Source organism: Chiloscyllium plagiosum, chromosome 39, assembly GCF_004010195.1.
Source record: "Chiloscyllium plagiosum isolate BGI_BamShark_2017 chromosome 39, ASM401019v2, whole genome shotgun sequence".
NCBI lineage: Eukaryota > Metazoa > Chordata > Chondrichthyes > Orectolobiformes > Hemiscylliidae > Chiloscyllium > Chiloscyllium plagiosum.
This window is the reverse complement of record NC_057748.1, coordinates 6499026-6521013: the sequence shown is the minus strand read 5'-3', so window position 1 is coordinate 6521013 and position 21988 is coordinate 6499026. Positions and strand designations below refer to the sequence as shown.

Sequence of the window (21988 nt, the reverse complement as noted above, 5' to 3'; positions counted from 1 at the left end):
GGGGATCGTGGGGTAGGTGGAGTTTGGGTGATGGGGATCATGGGTGGGGGAGTGGAGGTTGGTTGATGGGGATCGTGGGCGAGGGTGGAGATTGGTTGGTGGGGATTGTGGAGGGTGGTGTGTGGGTACTGGGGACCAGGAGGATGGGGAAGTTGGATGCTGGGGATGGGGTTTGGGTACTGGGGATAGAACAAATTATTGCAGATGCTGGAATCTGTACTGAAAACAAAATATGCTGGAAATTACAGCACGTCTGGCAGCATCCATGGAGCGAAAGCAAACTAACATGTCAAGTCTAGGCAACTCTCCATCAGAGATTCGCGTTGTGTCTCAGGGGGAGGGGAAAGATTGTTTGTGGGGACAAAGTGTATCCTGCCTGCTTGCTGGAGGCTTGTAAAACTTTTATATGCTTGTGTACAACTAACTGCATAGAAAAGCTATAACTTTAAGGTGAAAGGGGAAAATTTAAAAGTGTCCTTGAGATACAACGTTTTCATACAGAGGATCATGCGTATATGGAATGAACTGACAGACAAAGTGGTAGAGGCGGGCACAATTACAGTATTTAAAAGACATTTAGAACAAGTACATGAATAGGGACATGTTTAAAGCAATATGCAGGCAGATGGGATGAATCTAGTTTGGGAAATCTGGTCTGCATAGATGAGTTGGTCTGAAGGTTCTGTTTCCATGCTGTATGACTGAGTATCATATGGTATAAGTGATAAAGACAAAATTTAAAGCCTGCTGGGAAACTCAAAGCAAAGATTGTCAACCAACACCTGTCTGAGTAATGATAACAGTGCTCGTAGAATTGTTTCAGAACCATTCATGTGGTGATGGATTGCAAGATTCTTCTGGTAAAGAATAAACTAAGGTGGGCCATTCTCCTCCCCCTGCCCCAGCTATCCTACTCCAATGGACTTAAGTAAGAAGAAGGGACAGAGGTTGAGCAATTCCAAACAGTATAGAAAGCATTCCTGTCATTTCTAAGTTGCTTAATTAGAATTGTAATGATATTTCTCACACAGTAAGAAGATTGTCAGAGAGACACTTAACATTGTATACACCTTGGTGGAACTGGTTAAGGCTCGTTTGCTGCCACCAATACTCCTTTGTCTTTGGACTATCTCCTGATTGGTGGAGGATATGCTGCTGTTGACTATGTACAGATAGCAATGTTTAGGACATGACGGCAAATAGAATACTTGATACTTGTTATGCATGGAGCCCGCCTCCTCACAAGGTTGGCCTGCTAATGTGTTTTTTACCTCAATGACTGACACGTACTAGTGGATGGCGTAGTACCTCTGGATCTGTCAGGATAAATAGGGGATTATTAGCAGGTTTATGTTACCTGCAGGCAATCTCTGCCTGGATTTCCCCCACAGATAACGCAGATTAGGATTACAGCAACATTTGGTCAGGTATAATTACAAGGACCTTGAGGAGCTGATACAGTTACATCAGTTCCCTCTGAAAGCTAGAATAGAACTCCTTGTCTCTACCCACACTGTGTATGACATCAATAAAATGGGTGGAGACAGTATAACATGCACATGAAACTCTTCAGAACCATTACCTTATACAACAATATACGCGTTAAATGAAAAGCACCTGCGCTACTATTTTCTGTTAATCCTTGCTAGATTGAGAGACCTATTTCTCTAAATGAGGGGATTTATAAGCAGCTACTAATTCTGTGCTGGAGGTCTCATGGCAGTGTCTCTACCTCTGAGCTACAAGCTCTGGGTTGATTCACACACCAGGAATTGGTGATCATAATGCAGTCAAACAAGTTCATCATCAATTTGCAAATCTTGCCAAGGTGCCAACAGCAAGTGGTAAGAGTTGAATAGATTCCTAGTCAGCCACATGATGATGAAACGAACATTGGAGCCTCCAGCATTGTTATCTATAACTCAAGATTGCAACATAAAGGTTTAAAAAGTGTTTGTTACCACAGCAACATGGATGCTCTGAGTGAACTGAAAAACAGATTAATCTGGAATGATTATTTGGGAAAGTAATCTGAACTAATTGAATTAATTGTACTTCTTTAAAATACTTACCTCCAGATTGTACTTGAGCTAAGACCTTACAAGAGTAGATCAGAAAAAACAATCAAACTTATAATTGTATAGCTCCTTAAATGTAATATATTATCCCATGCTGCCTCACAGGAACCTTATTAAACAAAATTTAATACGGAATCCCTTCAGAAGATCTTGGGAAAGGTGAACTCTTGGAGTAGGATTTAAGAACTCCAAAAGGGAGTTGAGGGAGTCACTCCCAGAGATTATAATCCAAGAAAGTGAGGAAATGGCTGCCAATGATGAAGCAAATGAAGTTGGGGCTGTTTGGAATATTAACAATTTTTGTAGCTGGAGGAGATTGTAAAAAAGTTGGAAGGGATGAGGCCTTGAGAAGATTTGTGAACTGGGATGAAAGTTTTACGGTCAAACTTTTAGGATTTAAAATTTAAACTAAAGATCAGCTTTAGCAGCTAGATGTTAGATCAGGAATAATCTATAAGACAGGAGTCATTTTGTCATTGTTGCATTCCTCATGCACAATAGGAAACAAAAACAAAAACAACTTCAAAAGAAAAGTAATGTCAAACGAAAGGTGAACTAAAATTTTATCAGGTTGTTCTGTTTTTATCAGAGTCAAAAAGTGTGGTGCTGAAAAAGCACAGCAGGTCAGGCAGCATGCAAGGAGCAGGAGAGTCAATGTTTTGGGCATCAGCCGTTCATTAGGTCTGCTCTCCTGCTCCTCCTGACCTGCTGTGCTTTTCCATCACCGCACTTTAGGTCATTCTGTATAATGCATGTTTCGCTGTAAGACAATTGACGAATTGCAGTTGTTTCAAACTTAAATGTATGTTGGCTGTAACATGATTATAGTGCCAACACTTTAAATACTGTTTCTACAGCACGGTTTTTCTATAATGAGGGGTTGCACAAGAATGCAACCATTGCATTATCGAAGAACTGACTGTATGCGAGATGCTGCTCCTGGAGGGCTCTCCTGCACTTCTCATTGAATCAGGATTGGTACTCTGGCTTGATGGTAAAGGTGGCGTACAGGATTTGCGAAGCCGTTTTAGGTTACATATTGTGATTGAATATAATTCTGATGCTGCTGATAGCACATTGCACATCATGCATGCCGAATTCTTACTTGCTAGATCTAGTCTGATTCTACCCCATTAAGCACAGTGGTAGTACCACATGAACATGATGGAGGATATAATTAACATGAAGATAGTGCATACTTCTAGGTTTTTATTGAATTTAAGTTTCACCACCTGCCATAGTCCAAATCATTCAGCCATGATTCTAGATCACAAGCTTGAGACATTACCACGATGGCACCATCTCCCCCAATTATAACTTTTAGATATATTTCAAGCAACTTGTTCGGAGATGTTATTATACACCTCTGGCAGAGTGGGACTTGGACCCGCGTCTCCTGGCTCAGAGGTGGATACACTAACGCAGTACCAAAATGTCACCAATTAGAACTTACAGAGATTTTTAATCAACCTGTTCAGATGTATAATTGATTTGGATGTGAGCTTGAGAGGTACAGTTAGTAAGTTTGCAGATGACACCAAAATTGGAGGTGTAGTGGACAGCGAAGAAGGTTACCTCAGATTACAACAGGATCTTGATCAGATGGGCCAATGGGCCGAGAATTGGCAGATGGAGTTTAATTCAGGCAAATGCGATGGAATGGAGGTTCATAGCTCCTTGAAAGTGGAGTCACAGATAGATAGGATAGTGAAGAAGGCGTTTGGTATGCTTTCCTTTATTGGTCAGAATATTGAGTACAGGAGACGGGAGGTCATGCTGCGGCTGTACAGGACCATTGACTTTGGTTGGGCCACTTTTGGAATATTGCTAGCAATTCTGGTCTCCTTCCTATCGGAAAGATGTTGTGAAACTTGAAAGGGTTCAGAAAAGATTTACAAGGATGTTGCCAGGGTTGGAGGATTTGAGCTATAGAGAGAGGCTGAACAAGCTGGGGCTGTTTTCCCTGGAGCGTCGGAGGCTGAGGGGTGACCTTATGTAGGTTTATAAAATCATGATTGGCATGGATAGGATAAATAGAAAAAGTCTCTTCCCTGGGGTGGGGGAGTCCAGAACTAGAGGGCATAGGTTTAGGGTGAGAGGGGAAAGATATAAAAGAGACCTAAGGGGCAACGTTTTCACACAGAGGGTGGTACGTTTATAGAAGCTGCAAGAGGAAGTGGTGGAGGCTAATACAATTGCAACATTTAAAAGGCACCTGGATGGGTATATGAATAGGAAGGATTTGGAGGGAAATGGGCCGGGGCCTGGCAGGTGGGACTAGATTGGGTTGGGATATCTGGTCGGCATGGGCGGGTTGGACGGGCGGGTCTGTTTCCATGCTGTACATCTCTATGACTTTTTGACTCTGATCTCCAGCATCTGCAGTCCTCACGTTCTCCTGTTCTACTTCTATGTTTACATGGAAAATAAATTTTCAGTCCTCTCGACCTTGTTGATCACATCTTTGGCCATTTTTGACAGCATACCTGGCATTCTCAACAAGTTGAATCATGACAACAACAGATGGAAGCCTGCTCTCGACTGAGATGAACAATGAAGAGGCACTGTATGAGCAGCTTCTACTGCAGGTAGGCTTTCCTAACTCACCTTGCATCCTCGTTGAAACTCAGTGCTCTCAGTATGAATATTGGGACTAGTGATGTGGATCATCGTGTTCTCGGGGTGTTTTGGAAGCTTGCGCACACCGTCCGGTCAGGTGGAAGCTGGGCTGGGGATGGGTTTGGGGGGGAGTTGGGTGCTGGGTTTAGGGGGATGGGAGGGACTGTTTACTGGAGGAATAGGAAGTTGTGGGGAGATGTTATGTACCACCTACTTGCTGGGGGCTTGTACAACTACTAGGGTGATTTTATACACGTGTATAGTTAACTGCATAGAAAGGTGAAAAAGGATGATTTAAAATGGACCTGAGGGGCAACTTTTTCATACAGAGGATGGTGCGTATATGGAAGGAAGTGATGGAAGCGGGTGCAATTACAGCATTTAAAAGACATTTGGACAGTAGATGAATAGGAAGGGTTTAGAGGGATATGGGACAAACACAGTCAATGGCAGTAGTTTAGTTTCAGAAATCTGGTCAGCATGGACGAGTTGGATCAAAGGGTCTATATCCATGCTGTATGACCTTTGAATATTATGGCTTTCTTCTTTTTCCTCAGGCTGCAAAAGAGATGCAGAATCAACTTCCAATGGCACAGGAATCCAAGCAGATCAGACCACAACCAGGTAGGCTCTCTCATCTTCCATTTTCCACCCCCTGTGACAATCCACAAAAACACCAAGCAGCACTGTTCCCTTCAGTAAAAGCAAAACCCTGTGGATACTGGAAACCTAAAATAGAAAGCAAAAGTGCTGGAAAAGCATAGTATTGGTGGAGAAAGAAAGAGTTAGCATATCAAGTGAAACGTGGCACCTGTTTTTAGAACTGTTCTGAAGGAGCATCATATTTGATTTGAAATATTAAGTTTGTTTCTCTCTCCACAGGTCCCAGCAGACTTGCTGAGTTTTTCTAGCACAATGTCCTTTATCTTGTCTCTCTCCTTTACACTGCTCCTCTTTCCAGAAGTGATTAGCTGGTTCTCAATTTGAAATCCATTTTGTGTCTGAGTTGCAAATTCTTAACTGAAAATGTGTTGCTGGAAAAGCGCAGCAGGTCAGGCAGCATCCAAGGAACAGGAGAATCGACGTTTCGGGCATGATCCCTTCTTCATGCCCGAAACGTCAATTCTCCTGCTCCTTAGATGCTGCTTGACCTGCTACGCTTTTCCAGCAACACATTTTCAGCTCTGATCTCCAGCATCTGCAGTCCTCACTTTCTCCTTGCAAATTCTTAATTCAAGAAGTGAAAGTAAAAACAAGCAATTGGAATAAGACATCGTTGAAATGTTACAAAGTATTAATGTGTGATAATGAGAAGGTTAGAGGGGGAGAAAAACATGCTGTATGTAGATTCCAGACACACTTTACATAGTGATTCATTTTACCTTACAAGCTGCAATATGCTCTTTGTTGGCAGAAGTCAACAGAAGTGTAATTGTTTTGTAATCTGTCTTGCACTTTGCCCTCCAGTCTGTGTCTGCTAATGACCTGTCATGTCTTCTATGTTTCAATCTCTTTGTACCATTACCGTATTAGTGAATAATTTACAGAACCACCAATGTATGTTACTGCTGTGTTTTGTTCCGTAAAAACTATTATTTGTGTTTATAGGATGTGTTCCGAGACAAATAATATCCCAGTAAGCGGTTTCAGATGTTTTTATTTCATCAGCCTTTGCGATGTGAGATTCACTGGCTAAGCCAGCAAGTATTAGCAATATCTAATTGCTCTGGGGAAGGTGATGGTGAAATTTGAATTCCATAAATATCTAAAGTTGATGACCTTGAAACCATTGCCGATTGTTAAAAAGACCCATCCAGTTCAGTAATGTCCTTTAGGATAAAAGATGCCATCTTTACTTGATTTTGCCTGCATGTGACTCCCGAACCACAGCAATGGGTCTTAGCTGCTTCTGAGCAATTAGGAATGGGTAATGAATGCTGCCTTAGCCAGTGACACCCACATTGGGGTAAATGAATAAAAGTAAAAGCTATGTAGGCAATTGTTTTTCTGTGAGATGCTGTGTGTGCATGTGTCATTGTTGCATCTACCTCCTCTAGTTTTGTCCTTTCTTCTCCTGAAGTCAATTGTCCGTGCTGTGCTATAGTCCCTCTAGTTGAACGAAAGTAACACTTGCATTGATGTAACACCCTTCCATATCTCAGGCTGTCCCAAAACACTTTACAATCAATGAAAAACTTCTTGAAGTGTAGGTACTGTTGTACTGTGGAAATGCAGCAACCAGTTTACTCACAGTAAGTTCCCACAAACAACAATCTGCGAATTCTTAGGTTGTTTCTATTTAGTTAAATTTGTCAGTGGATAAACAATAGACAAGACACAGAGGAGATCTCCTTTGTCGTTATTAAAGTAATATCATGGGCTCTTTTGAAGCTACCCAAGAACACAGACAGGGCCTCCATTTGAAACCCAAGCCAAAAGATGGTATCTGTCAGCGAGGTACAGCCTTGGAAGTGCCACCCGAGATTTTCTGTTTGGATCCTTGAAGTGGGACTTGAGCTTACGACCAAGGGATGAAATTGTGATTGGTTTGCAAGTAAAATTTGATTAGAAGAGGAGTTGCTAGTCTCTCAGCACCAGAGACCTGGTTTCGATTCCAGCCTCGGACGACTGTCTGGAATTTGCACATTCTCCCTATATCTGCATGGATTTCCTCTGGGTACTCCAGTTTCCTCCCACAGTCCAAAGATATGCAGGTTAGGTGGATTGGCAACTCCAAATTGCTTCATTGTGTCCAGGAATGTGCAGGCTAGGTGGATTAGCCAGGGGGAGTGCAGGATTACAGGGTTAGGGGAGAGGTTTGGGTCTGGGTCTGGGTCTGGGTAAGATGCTGTTTGGAAGGTTGGTGCAATGGGCCAAATGGCCTGCTTCCACACTGTATGGAATTCTGAGTTTCCATGGAGAATGCACCAGTTAGATGACTGACAATTAACTGCCAAGCTTTGTTCAAATTTAACCCAAGCCAATTGACTCTGGTCAAGACATTCCCCCGAGAAATGAACCAGCAAATGGCAGTCAATTGTTTAATTGAGTAGAAACAGATGCAATGTCTGTGCATGTTCTCTCTGTCTGCAAAGAATAGAACTTTACTGTTTCGTGTCATTATAATGCTAAATCATTTGCAAACAAAAATTACCTTTTTCACAGGCTTCTGTGTGAAGACAAAGACGAAGACCAATGAAAAGGTTTTCATTAATATTTGCAAGTCTGATCAGATTCCACCTCCGCCAGACCTCTCTGAGGAGGGCTTGGTCTCCCTGCTGGAATCCGATGATCCTTCCGGATACAGAATTCCTATGAGCCTCGGTGAACCGCACGCTGAAATTGACAACAGTACGTGTTTGTGTAATGGGAAAAAAAAAAGGAAGCCCGAATTAAATTCTTCCCTGTCTGCTGGCTGGGGTGGGAGGGGTGTGGTGAATGCTTATGTTCTGGAGCCTACAGGTTGTGGGGTCGCTGGGCCAGCCTAAAATAATCCCAAATTACCCTTGAGAGGTTGAACCTCAGATATAGGAGCAACGACCAAACGCAAAGATTGTTATGCCCTGCACAGTCCTATTGGGTAGAACATTGACCCAGTGACAGTGAATAAGCGTGATATAGTTCCAAGTCAAGATGGTGAGTGGCTTGGAGTCGAGCTTTCAGGTCGTTGTGTTCCCAGGCATCGGCTGCACTTGTCCTTCTAGATAGTAGATATTACGGATTTGTGAGGTACTTTGAAGGGGTCTTGGGGAATTGCTACAATGCATCTTGTAGCTGGTACATTCTGCTGCCACCTTGCAATTGTTGGCAGTGAATGTTTAAGTGGTGAATGGGATGCCAAACAAGTGGGCTGTTTTATTCTGAATAGTGATTTTGGAGCTGGAACCCCTGCTACTCAACCAGCCAAGATTAGATATTCCATCATCCACATAACTTGTGCCTTGCATATAGTAGGCAGCCTTTGCAGATTTAGGAAGTAAGCAATCCCATGCAAAATTCCCAACCTCTGACCTGTTCTTGTAGCCACTGTATTTGTTTGACTAATCTATTTTAATTACTTGTCAGCCGTAACCCCCAGACTGTAGATAGTGTGGATTTCAGCAACAGTAAAGCCATTGAATGTCAAGGGGTGATGGTTAGATTCTCTCATGTTGGAGATGGTCATTGTATGGCACAAAGTTACTTGTCAGAACAAGCCTAAATGTTGTCCAGTATTTTGCACGTGGATACAGATTGCTTCAATACCTGAGGAGACAAAATGTAGCTGAAAATTGTGCAATTATCAGCAAATATCCTCAGACCTTATGAGGAGGGAGCATCGTAGACAAAGTGGCTGAAGACGTTTGGGGCTTGGTTTGTGCTAACTATAGAACATCTACAGCACAGAAGGGGGCTATGTCCTACTGAGTCTCTGCAAAAGCAACATGGTTGGTTCCACTTCCTTGCATGTTCCCCTTGCCACCAGATAAAGAATCAATTCCCTTTTAAAAGTGACAAGTGAGTCTGCTTTCAGTTGCCACTCACTCCATATGATTGTTTCCTCATGTCACTGATCTGGTTCTCGGGTCTTATACTAATGGGAATAATTTATCTCTTTGTTCTGTCCAGACCCCTCATACATTTACTGTAAATGTCTAGTGAGAACAAAACTGAGCTTGGGTAGTGATTCCTGGCCTTCTCTCTCAAATTCACAGTAAGTCCTTTTAGGCAAGGTACTGGAAGGCAACTGTTATGAGTGAGAAAGAGATTAATTGTGAGGGGGGGGGTGACAATGCTGGATTGTGAATGATTAGAATTGTCTTGTTTTCACAGGTGGTAATGGATGCACTGCATATGACATAGTCATCAATTCAAAATTTTACAACAAAATTCAGGTACAGCCTTATGGTTTGTATTGATAGATCTCACCATGTAATTGGTGTCATGGTTATAGCACTAAGCCAGAAAATGTGATGTCTGCACTTTGTGGCATCTGGTAAATCTGTTTTTGTGACATCTGGATTCTGGAGATAATAAGAAAAAGGAGGAGGAATTGGCGATTCAGCCTATCAGGCTTGCTCTGCGATTCAACAGGTTCATGGCTGATTGGCTGTGCCCTCAACTCCAATTTTCCAGTTAATCTGTGTCCACCTCCATAATCCCGGATTCCCTAGTTCAGCCTGGATATTTTGTCAGGCTTGGCATTGAAATAAATAGCAATGAGTTGATGGCTTGTCCTTGAAATACGACTGGCACATTAATGCCCTTTAGGCAAGGAAATTTGCCACCCAGTCTTGTGAATCCAATCCACACTTTTCCAGCTGACTTGTAATGCCCTCTGAAGTTTCCCAGCACAACTATCTCAGAAGTTACTCAGATTGAGCAGTGTATGTTGCCTACGTTCTGATATATCTTTCACACGTGCTTTTGTTTTAAGAGGGTATGGTGAACGATATCACCAATAGCTACCTGCATTTATGTTGCAGCTTTTCATGTTATAAAATGTTAGGTACTTTGCAGGAATGATGTCAAACAACATTTGATACTTGGTTAAAGAAAGAGATATGAAACAGATGAGCAGAAGGTTCAATCAGAGAAGGTGATTCTAACAAGCATTGTAAAGAAGAGTGGAGAAGGGACTTGGGGGACCGATTCCAGAAGCTAACTCTGCAGCAGGCAGAAGAATGGTGGCAAAGCTTAGAGTGATTGAAGCTGAAGATTAGCAAGAGGCAATAGCTAGAGGTACGTGTGGCATTGGTGGGTGGATCTTCTTGAATACAAATCCGCCTTGGAGGTTTATTGTGTAAGGCTGGAACAGGGGACTGAGATGGGCAGAGGCAGGGCCATAGAAATAAAGTTAAACTCTCAAATGGAGGGTTTCAGCCAGGAGGCACTGTAGTTTAATGAACATGGGTGATAAGTGACAGGACTTGGTGTAGGTTTAGCCCTGAGCTGCAGAGTTGGGAGTTGCAGAGCAAAACTTAAAATGAGACACATGAGGTGATATAATGTTAGTTGACCAAAGCTTTATCAAAGAGGTACATTTTAGGTAGAATCTTAATGGAACAAAAGGGGTAGGAGAGGTTTATGGAGGGGATTCCTGAGATGGAGTCTCTGGAGTTGAAGGCAGAGTTACCAAGAGTGATATCTAATATATGGTGATCCATGTGTGTGCACATGTGTATACATCTAAGCTTCTCTGCATACCAGTTTTCAGAGTATAAGTTACATTTGCACCAAGCGTCAAAAGCATAAAGAAATAATATGGTTATATTTTACTGACACAAATTTACAAATGTCTTCTAAATGCAAAGGTCCATTAAACTTAGGTTAACTTCTAACACTGAATGTGTGACTATTTAGTACTTGTGGCATTGGTGGGTGGATCTTCTTGAATACAAATGCGCCTTGAAAGCAGAACAATACATTGCGTCTATTGTGGTCGTACAACTGTAGCAACGCCAGAGGGATTCACCAATAATTTTAGGACAGGTGTAAAATAGCAGTGAGATAGCAGTGATACTTGAGCACCGTTGATAGTCTTTACAGTCAGTTTCCAGCCTGTTTCACCAGTGCAGTGACCTCGGCTCTAGTCTCTGTGGAGTACTGTGTCTGGTTGCTTACTATTCTCCTGCCATATGTGTGTTCCTTTAGGAAGTGTTTGATGCAAGGATTTGTTTACCCTTAACTATTTGAATTGTGAAGAGTCAAAGAAACTTGCATTTACATAGTGCCTTTCACATCCTCTGCATGTCCCAACTTGTTTTAGACCTAGTGAGTTCTGTTGATCATCTTCATTTGCAAGTCAATTACTATTGATTTCAGATTGGATATTAAATTCTTACCTGCCCCATGAGGGCATTTAATAAGCAATTGCCACAATTTTGGAGAAGAGCAGGCAAGTTCTTCCAGGCGTCCTGACTAATATTTACCCTTGTAAAAGCAGGTCTTGTCCATATGAAAGTATAATCCTGTGGATACTGGAAGTTTGAAATTAAAAACTGTGTTGTGGAAACTCAGCAGATCTGACAGCATCATGGAGAGAACAGCAGAGTTAATGATTTAAAACTCTGTTTTTCCCTGTCCATTAGTGGTCATCACGAATTTGTTGTTTATGGAACCTTACTGTATATACATTTGGCTGTCACTTTACCTAGATGGCAGCAGTAACTCTATTTCAAAAGCACTGCATTGGTTGGAAAGGACTCTGGGACGTCCCAGAAGTGATGAAAGGCACCAAGTGAATGCAAGTCGTCTTTCCTTTCAAAATGATTATGTAATTTCATTCCAAGTGTTTACTTTCTCGAAACAGAACAACAAGCTCTTCATGGAATTCTTCCTTACTATCGGCTTTGAGGGGCTGGAAAACAAATACAATTTGGAACTTTCCCGAGGTAACTACCTGAACATTCGCTCTGTTTGATGCTTGCATCTAAACTTAGATCCCACCTCCTTCCAAACTTTGAGCAGATCTTGCAAATACTGAGCTACAGTTGCTGATGCTTGGGTCCAACAATGATAAGGTACTTGAGCAGAATGAGCTACTCCCCAGGTGACCAACCCAACATTCCGTCAAAATTTCCTTCATTGTTGAGTCTCCTTCCAGGAAGCCTGCCTAGGTTGTTACACTCTGATGCTGGTAGGTGACAGAGAGAGTCAGCTGCCCAATACTTTTTCCAACTGTTGTTTCTGGAAGTGTGAAAGAGGTTTGTTTCTCCCATTTACCAGTCACCAGATGGGAGATTGCCAGTGTTCTGTGTCAGTGGGCTACCTTGTCTTATCTGGCTAAAGAAAGAAATGAAAGACTTGCATTTATATAACACCTTGTGGAACCACTGAAGTATCTGCAGCTGAGAATCAAACCACTTGGCCTTGCTGAGATAAAAGTGAAATGGTGTGGATGGTGGAAATCAAATAAATACAGAAAATGCTGGAAAAACTCAGCAGGTCTGACAACATCTGTGGAGAGAGAAATAATTCATTTTTTCAAGTCTGGTATGGCTCCTCTTCTTTCTTCTGAAGCAGAGTCATACCAGGCTCTCGACATTAACTCTATTTCTCTCTACAGATGTTACCGGCCTAGTTCCTTCAGCATTCTGTGTTTGTTTCATTCGGCTTAACTACAGGGAGACTACAGCCTAGTGGTTTTATCACTGGACTGTTAATCCAGAGACCTAGGTAATGATGTGGGGACCCAGGTTCAAATCCTGCCACGGCAGATGGTGGAATTTGAATTCAATGAAATTCTGGCATTAAGCATCTAACAATGAATCCATTGTCGTAAAAACTCATCAGGTTCGCTATTGTCCTTTTGGGAAGGAAGCTGCTGTACTTATGTGGCCTACATGTGACTCCAGACACCCAGCAATGTGGTTGACTGTTATGGGTAATAAATGCTGGCCTAGCCAGTGAAGCCCTCATCCTATGAACGAATTTTTAAAATCTGTGCTGGTGTTTATGTTCCTCCCACCATACTTGGTTACCACCTACCTTTTTTTATAACAGGTAGGAATTGGGCTGATTTCTGGCATCATTCTGCAGTTACTCACTAGATGATGGGCTTGACCAGGGTTAGCACAGGGCTGAATGAACGTGGAGAGATCTCACACTTGTATATCACCTTTCACAACTAGAGGACGTCTCAATGTGCTTTGTTGCCAGTGAAATACTCCTGAAATATAGTCACTGCCGTAATATGGGAAACGCACCAGTCAACGTGTGAACAGCAATGATATACAGAGGAACCTGGAATATCCGAACGAGATGGGTGGGCACTATTTCATTCCGGTAATTGATTACTTGGTTAATTGATTCAATACCTCTCCTCTGGGGCTAGAAATTTTCTGAAATTTCCTTGCTCCCTCTCTCTGTGTCAGGGTTTGTTTCGGAGCAGACACACACTTGTGTGTAAGGGACCTGCAGCATTGGTGAAGCCTGCCACCACCCCAATCAGCTCAATGGGATTGACACAGCAAGCACTTGCTAAGTCCGCTTCCCGTTCAGGAGACTAGGCAGCAGCACACAGCACGTGCCTCCCCACCCTATCCAATACCGCTCCCATTCGCCCCCACCCATATCTGCCCCCCACATCCATGCCCCCGCCCACCCCCATTTGACCCAGCTGCCACCACCCCGCTCCCATCCCCATGAGCTCCCTGTCCACCCCCCACCCCTCTCCAGGGTAGCCGGACTGGATACCAACGGTAAGACTGCTGCTGCCTTTGGGGGATGAGTCTCAAAATAGCGCGCACACACACACACAGCTTTTTACTGGAACGTTTTGACAAGTTCCACCTTTGCCCTGTACAGGACAATGTTGGAGAGATTATCTGGGGAAGAGGGGTTTAGGGTACACCCCTGTGTAGAACTCCAGGGAAAGTATGAGGAGAGAGAGAAAGCATGGGCGGTCAGTCATTTGGAGACAGTGCCTGGGCTCCCATTGATGTCCAGCACTGTTCTCAACAGCATTTCAGTAAGCTGAGTTCATTTTTAATCATTGTAAACAAAAGACGCAATCTGTGTTGGTAACACCTCTTTGATGTAATGTTTCTATTGGGACCTCGAGATTTCCTTTGGATAATCCGAAATTCGGATAATTGATATTCGGATAATTGAGGTTTCTCTGTAATGAGTAGATAATTGTAGTTGTGGTGCTGACTGAGGAATAAATACTAGGCAGAGCAAAAGGGTATCTCTTCTGCTGGGAAGGATTGTTCCATAGACTAATAACCCTCCAGGGAAAAAAAAAGTTCTCTTCTTCATCTTAAAAGTGAGGCCCCTTTGTTCTTAAACTGCCTCAAAGTTCTAGTCCCTCTCCAAGGGGAAACACCTCTCAGAATTCACCCTGTCACATCTCTTCAAGAACTTCAATAAGATCATCTCTCATTCTCCTAAATGCCAATGGGCAAAGGCCTGACCCGTGCAAACTTTCTCCAATTTAATTGCAGGTTGTAAGGATCCTAATATTACCTAGTGGGTTTAGGTACATGAGCAGGATTGGTAAATGAAAAGAACTAACACTCCATGTTTGTTGAGCATATCACTATTTTTATTAGGAAATTGTTGAACAGATGCCGATGGGCTTGCTACCAACTGAGTAGGTCATGGAGGACCCCAGGGCTGACCTGAATAGCCTAATACAGGTCTGATGAGATGTCCAGTAAAGAACAAAGGCTCTCATTGTATCTGAGTTCTGATTCGAGAGATGAAAGACTAGTGTTTGCAGCTGAAATTGTTAACAATTTTGTTGCTAGAATGGCGGATGCTGAAGAACAGGAAATTTCTGGGATCTGTAACGGAACAAAACATCAGAACAAAATCGAAACCTGTTATCCAGGAACTGGAATCCAGGTAAAGTGACTGAAGAACTTGCCTTTATATAGCACCTTGTGCAACATTGCAATGGAGATCTGCCTACCACACTGATGGCAGGGTGTGATTATGTTTTATGAAGGGGTTATCTTTCAAGGAAAGACTGAGCAAGTCATGCCAGCAACCCCCTCACCCACTCACCCCCTGCCCCCAAAGGGTTTAAAAGAAGTAATCTTCAGAATCTCAGCATTCGGAAACAAGCATGCACACTTCACACCAATCTCCTGCTTTTTCCCCACGCCCCTTCTATTATTATCTTAATGGAACTTGGAAGATACTGAGGGACTTGACCAAATAGCCACTGAAAGAAGATTTCTCCTTGTAGGAGCAAAAAGAAAGAAAAGACATTATTTAAAAATTTTTTTCCAATTTAAGATGGGGAAGAGGGGAAACATTTTTTCAGAGGTCATTGGCAGTGGAATCCTCTTCCCAGAGACTGGGCCATTGGATGTGTTGAAGGCAGAGATAGACAGGCTTAGATTTCTGACTGCCAGTGGTGTCAATTTCGGAGGTGGGTGTCAATGGGCAAGCAGAGTTGAGGCCCCAATTGGATCTGCCATGATCTTATCAAGGAGCAGGAGAGGCTGTAAGCTTGGAATGGCACTCCCACTCCTAGTCTGAATACATTACCAACAGCAGTCCATTCAACCCACCTTGCCTCTATCACCTCTTCGAAGGTACCGATTCAATCAGTTTTCTCCCGCACAATCCTGCAGTGCTGAGAGAAATAACCACGGCTACTGCTGGGGCTCTGAAGACTGTTGTTACTACTTTAAATTATGTTTTCATTGTTGGGACGTGAACATCACTGGCAAGGAAACCATTTGTTTGCTCAGTGCCGTTCTGAAAGGAGTTTCAGGATGTTGGTCTAGTGACCGTGAAGAAACTATGATATCATTCCAATTCAGGACAATGGAGCAGAGCTTGTAGCGGGCAGTGAGGTTCTCGTGAGTTATCTGCCCTTGACCTAAGCAGTAGAGGCTGTGGGTTTGGACGGTGCTGTCGAATAAACCTTGGGGAGTTATTGGAGTACATCTTGTAGGTGATAACCATTGCTGTCACTCTGCAGTGTTTACAATGTTGGATAGGGTCTGTATGGAGCACGTTACGTTGTCTTGGATCTTGTTATACAGGGGGCAGACAGCTGAAGGATCTTTTTGCTTTTTCTAAATTCCACAAGTGTAATGATTCTAACTAGTGGAAACTGTAAGGTCAAATCCTGACCAAAACTAAACCCTAATTTTATTTTGGCAGCACTTCATCTCCAGGGACCTGCACTGAACCCCTTGTATCAGAAATAGCAAGGTAAGATTTCTTCATCTGAATTCAGATTGGGAGAAAGTGACTGACTAATGAGAGGAATCGAGAGTCACGGGGAAAGGGCAAGAAGGTGGGCATGAGGAATTTCAGATCATCCATAGTCTTATTGAATGGCAGAGCAGGTTTGAGGGATAAATAACATACTCCTGTGTTGTTTTTTTCACTCCTGGGAAGTGCATTTCACTGGCTGGGCCCAGCATTTATCGCCTGTCCCTAGTTTTCCTTGAGTAGGTGGTAGAAAGTTGCCTTCTTGAACCACTGCAGCCTACATCCTGTCGGTTGACTCACAATGAGGGAATTCCAGGATTTTGACCCAGTGGCACTGAAGGGATGGTGATGCATTTCTAAGGCAGGATAGAGAGTGGCTTGGAGAGGAACTTCCAGGGGGTGGTGTTCCCATGTATCTGCTGCCCTTTTGTTCTAGATGGAAGTGGTCATAGAATCATGGAATCCCTACAGTATGGAAGTAGGCTATTCGGCCCATCGAATCCACACTGACCCTCCCCTCCGAAGAACATCCCAGCTAGACTTGCACCCCTGCTCCATCCATGTAACCCTGCATTTCCCATGGCTAATCCTCCTAGCCTGCACATCTTTGGACTGTGGAAGGAACCTGGAGGAAAAGCATGCAGTCACAGGGAGAACGTGTGAACTCTACGCAGTCGCCCAAGGATGGAATCGAACCTGGATATCTGGCACTAACCACTGAGCCACCATGCTGTCCCACTATAGGTTTGGTCATGGAAGATACTTTCTGAGGATTTTTGGTGAATTTCTGCAGTGCGCACTGCTGCTACTGAGTGGTGGTGGAGGAAGTGAATGACTCTGGATGTGATGCTGATCAAGTGCATTATTATGTCCTCACTGGTGTCGAGCTTCTCCAATGTTGTTGGAGCTGCAGTCAAGTGGGGAATATTCCATCACACTCCTGACTTGGTATGGAGATTTTGGGGAGTCGGGAGGTGGGTTACTCACCGCAGTATTCGTAGTCTCTGACCTGCTCTTTGTAGCCACTGTGTATATGTGACAAGTCCAGTTTAGTTTCTGATCAATGGTCGCCCCAGGGATGCTGATTGTGAGGCTAGTAATATCATTGAATGTCAAAGGGGAATGTTTAGATTGTCGCTTATTGGAGATGATCATTACCTGTTCCTATTTCTTATGGTTTTACCCCAAGACTTCTAATTAATAGAATACCAATTGCCGATTGCCAGAGCCACAATCTATGTTCATGTGAGGAACTTGGCCAGCTGTTTTATTTATTCAGGCAGAACAATAGGACTGTGTACCAAGAGTGTGGATTGCTGGAGTTGTTAATGTTGTCTTTTTCTCTGCTCTGACAGTACCTGTGTGGAGCCAGAATACACAATCGTGGCCGAGCCTGCAGATGAGTACCCCAGCTTCCTGGTAGCAGAAATCTCCTTACCAAAAGTGGTTAGTATTTTTAATTCCTATACAGCTGCGTTTTGGAGAGGACGGTGGGTAGCTCTTGAGGGCCATGATTTAGGATTTGAGGATAAAGTTACAAAAAAATGCAGACCAATTCTTAACCCATGACTGACAATGAAAAGTACATCTAGTGTGGCACCAAAGTATTAGATTAGATTCCCTACAATATGGAAACAGGCCTTTCAGCCCAACAAGTCCACACTGACCCTCCGAAATGTAACCCACCCAGACCCATTCCCTAACCTATATTTACCCCTGACTAATGCACCTAAAACTATGGGCAGTTTAGCATGGCCACTTCACCTGACCTGCACACCTTTGGATTGTGGGAGGAAACCAGAGCACCTGGAGGAAACCCATGCAGACACAGGGAGAATGTGCAAACTCCACACAGACAGTCACCCAAGGCAGAAATTGAACCCGGGTCCCTGGCACTGTGAGGCAGCATTGCTAACCACTAAGCCACCATGCCGCTCCGAAATTCTGCTAAGCAAGCAGGAATGCTTGTGTTTGATTGTTGTTCATGTCTACTTCTCTTTTACTTTGTCTTATCTCCTATGTCAGAAGCTATAGGTTCCAGGGCTGGAATTGATCAAAGCTCTCGCTCCAGTGGAGTGCTCGGGGAGTATTGTTTTGTCAGAGGTGTCATGATTCGAATAAAATTAGTCTCCGTTCCAGTCAGCCTTTCTGAGTTCAGTTAGGTTCTTTTGTAATCCCCATTACCCCTCTAACAAGAGTGAATGTGAATGCCCGGTGGAGACAGCATTGGCTTGTTTCTGGTACCCTCCACTCTCAGATGTTTGCCTATACTAATGGTTTAGGCTTCCATGTGACAAAAGACCCTCTAAATGATTGGAGGTCATTGCGCATGAAACCATCGTTCAGTATAAGAAGCTTATCTCTTCAGGGCAGAACCTGAACCCAATTTTTAATTCATGTCTGGGGCATGGACATCATTGGCTGAGTCAGCATTTATTGGCCATCCCTAACTGTCCTTAAAATGGTGGTGGTGAGCTGACTTCTTTAATGACTGCAGTCCACATTCTGTTGGTTATCCCACAAAGCCATTGGGGATTTCCAGAATTTTGACTCAGTAACAGTGAAGTCGGGATGGTGAATGGCTTGGAGAGGGTCTTGTAGGTGCTGGTATTCTGATGTATCTCTTGCTTTTGTCCTGCTAGATAGGAGGAGTTATGGGTTTTAACAATGCTGTCTAATGATATTTGATGCATTTCTGCAGTGAATCGTATAGATAGTACATGCCAGTATACCCATAAGCTCATTTGTGGTAGTGGGTAGTGTCCCTATCTCTGAGCCAGAAGCTCTAGGTTCAGGTCATGCTCCAAGTTCAAGTTTCACTCCAGGACTTGATGGGTCAAGGCAGGTGTGATCATAATGCAGCAAAGCAGGGAGAGTATCAATTTGCCAATTCTTCTAACACCTGCAAGTGGCAGGTAGGTTAAAAACAGGAGAGTTTCCTGGTGAGTTATGTGAGGGAAAGAGATTGTAATCTTCCCCCATCACTATCCTTAGCTCTAGACTCTGTATTTTTCCCACAGCAACTCTGACTCCTTGGGTGGAGGTGTGAATCAGATCAGTGCCAAACAACAGGATTTTTGATCCCTTTTCCAGTTGGGGTAGATTCAACACCTGCCTCCATGCCTGACCAGTGGTGAACAATACTGCAGGTATTCTGACAGAAAATGGTAGAGAAGGAAGGTATTGTTAGCAGGCTTTCCAAGTTATAAAGGAGTCAGATACTAACTGTTTCCAGTGACAGAAGGAAAGTTAACCAAAGGGCCCAGATTTTTAATAATTGGCAAAAGAAGCAAAGAGGAGGCAAGTACAAAACTTTATTAGGTAAAAAATGGTTCAGATTTGGAATGAGCTGTCTGTTATGATGATGGAAACAGATTCAATAGCAATTTTTCCAAGGGGAATTGAATAAATTTGCAGGTTGGCTAGGGGATTATTGCCGAATGTGGGAAAAGAGTTGCAAACTTGCACGATAAGGATGACTGTTCTGATAGAGCAGATGCAGACTTGATGAGCCGAGTAACCTCCTGTTACGCAGTTTGATTCTTGGATTACAGGTTGTGTTTCCTGTCTGCCACAGGAGTCAGCGGGATCATTACTGCTCGACCTTGGAGAAGACCGGATTGTATTGTGGGCACGGCCAGACCTTTATCACTTAGATATTTACATCCCATTTAACATTGTTCAGGAGAAAAGTGGCTCTCAGTTCAACAGGAAAACCAGGGTAAGGATAAATTAAACATTCAGGCAGTTCATCGCTCCTTCTGATACCCATAGTCTGACCGGCATGAGAAACTTAAAAGCTATTGTGAAAATATTTTTGTTTTTTAAACAATGTACACATACACAAGATGACATTGGCAATAAGTGTTCAGAACTGAGTATGGTTAGAATTGTTTGGTTTTACCTTATGTTTATTGTACAAGTACCAATGCTAGCGCAAAGGTAACCCTACCATATCATATCAGACCAAAGCGAATTGTCCCTCTTTATCCAGTGCTGAATGTGTACAAGTCCAGATGAGCTGTAAATTTCTAAACAGGAGGCGTTTGTTTGATAATGCGGCAAAAGAGGTTTGTGCGAAAGGTGGCAGAATACATGTGGGTGAAAAGGTGCCATCAGAAGGAAGCCAGTGTATTTTCCAAAATCCGAGAAAAATCAGTTTCTGCATTGTTTCCTGGCAGGTTCTGACAATAACGATGCCGGTGCAGCCAGCATAAGACCACAGTTGCTTCCAGGATGATCATTACTCGCAGAAACTGGATAAGAGGAACGACTGTGCATTCCCAGCATGCAAGTGGTCAGCGCTGCATATTTGTGATGTCACTTTACGTGTCAGCAACGTGGCATTCACTATCAATTTGCTTTTCACTTTCTCGTTCATGTGAATGAAGCTGAAAAACAATTGAAATTCAATACTGTCTAGTATCTCACCCAAAGATTTTTTGATATTTGTTCACAGGCTGACCGTGTCACTATCAGGGGTAGCGTTTATTCATTGCTCATTGTCCTTGAAGTGGTGGTGAACCATAGTCCGGAGTTCACCTGAGCAGCTTACCCAGTTCAGAGTGCAGTTAAGAGATTAGCCACAGTGGATTTGGAGTCGGAGAGGCCATTGTAAATAAGGATGACGTTCCCTCCCTTTACTTTCGGTTACTCTCAATAGCTTTTTTTATTCCAGGTTCTTATTGAATTGTCATGGCAGGTTTTGAATTCTGGAACCCTCTAAATTACATCTTTAATATTCATTAAGGGGTTAGCCAATGTTTATGGCCATCCCTAATTGCCCTTGAGAAGGAGATGGTGAGCTGCCACCTTAAACCACTGGAGCCTGTGGAGTTTAGGTAGACCCATAACATTCAGTTATATCATCTAGATGCTACTGCATCTTTAAGTCGCCACTCTTCATATGAATAAAATTTTATGGTGAAAGTTGTCAAGCTGTTTGATATTGGTGTCCATCACAGCAACACTGTCCTCCTCCCCCATTCTGGTATTCTTTGCAGCAACATACAATGGGTAATGATTACAAGCGTGGATGCCAGTTTTTTATTGCAAACAGCCGATCGGAGGAAGAAAGAGCTTGAGAATCACCCTCTGCCAGATTCATCGAGTCAGAATTATACAGCACAGAAACAGACCCTTAGGTCCAGCCTGAAAGTCCCATTAAAACCTAAGCTCCACGGACACTAACAGACCTATGTTTTATGTTATTATTTTGGATTTAAAGCATTCACATTTTTCATCTGGTTATTAATGCCCATTTCACAGCTTAGAAATAACATTTCAGGACCTGCTTTGAATTGACAATTCATGAAATTCTTCTAATACAGGAGTGAAATTGTGAGGCAGTTCCTTAAGGCCTTTTCAAATGCAACAAGTTGTTGGTTGCCCATCATTCTATCAGGTTTTACTTCTGCCCTGCATTTATTTGATGTCAGTAAAATTGTTTTCTAAATGATGCATAGAGTCAATAAGAATGCAGTCTTGCTTAACTGAGCAGTTTTTTCAGTTGCCGCAGCTTTCATTAATAGTCAAAGAGTCATACGGCACGGAAACAGACCCTTCAGTCCAAATGTTCATTCCGACCAGATATCCTAACCTAACCTAGTCCCATTTGCCAGCAATTGGCTCAT

General features: G+C 43.0%; 1 protein-coding gene across 2 annotated transcripts in view; it reads left to right on the top strand.

Moving 5' to 3' along the window:
* Positions 1-21287, top strand: part of pih1d1 (PIH1 domain containing 1) — a 22533-nt gene extending 1246 nt beyond the window's left edge. The window contains exons 1-11 of one of the 2 annotated variants that reach the window (XM_043679627.1): positions 652-877; positions 4560-4666; positions 5255-5321; positions 7863-8048; positions 9510-9571; positions 11989-12070; positions 14930-15026; positions 16302-16352; positions 17711-17801; positions 19933-20076; positions 20537-21287. In XM_043679627.1, the coding sequence (XP_043535562.1) occupies positions 4589-4666; positions 5255-5321; positions 7863-8048; positions 9510-9571; positions 11989-12070; positions 14930-15026; positions 16302-16352; positions 17711-17801; positions 19933-20076; positions 20537-20572 (894 nt within the window). In that variant the 5' untranslated portion in view covers positions 652-877; positions 4560-4588 and the 3' untranslated portion in view covers positions 20573-21287. Of the gene's footprint in view, positions 1-651; positions 878-4559; positions 4667-5254; positions 5322-7862; positions 8049-9509; positions 9572-11988; positions 12071-14929; positions 15027-16301; positions 16353-17710; positions 17802-19932; positions 20077-20536 lie in introns of those variants that run through there. The other variant, XM_043679626.1, reaches the window with a different exon arrangement.
* Positions 21288-21988: the final 701 nt, after the last annotated feature.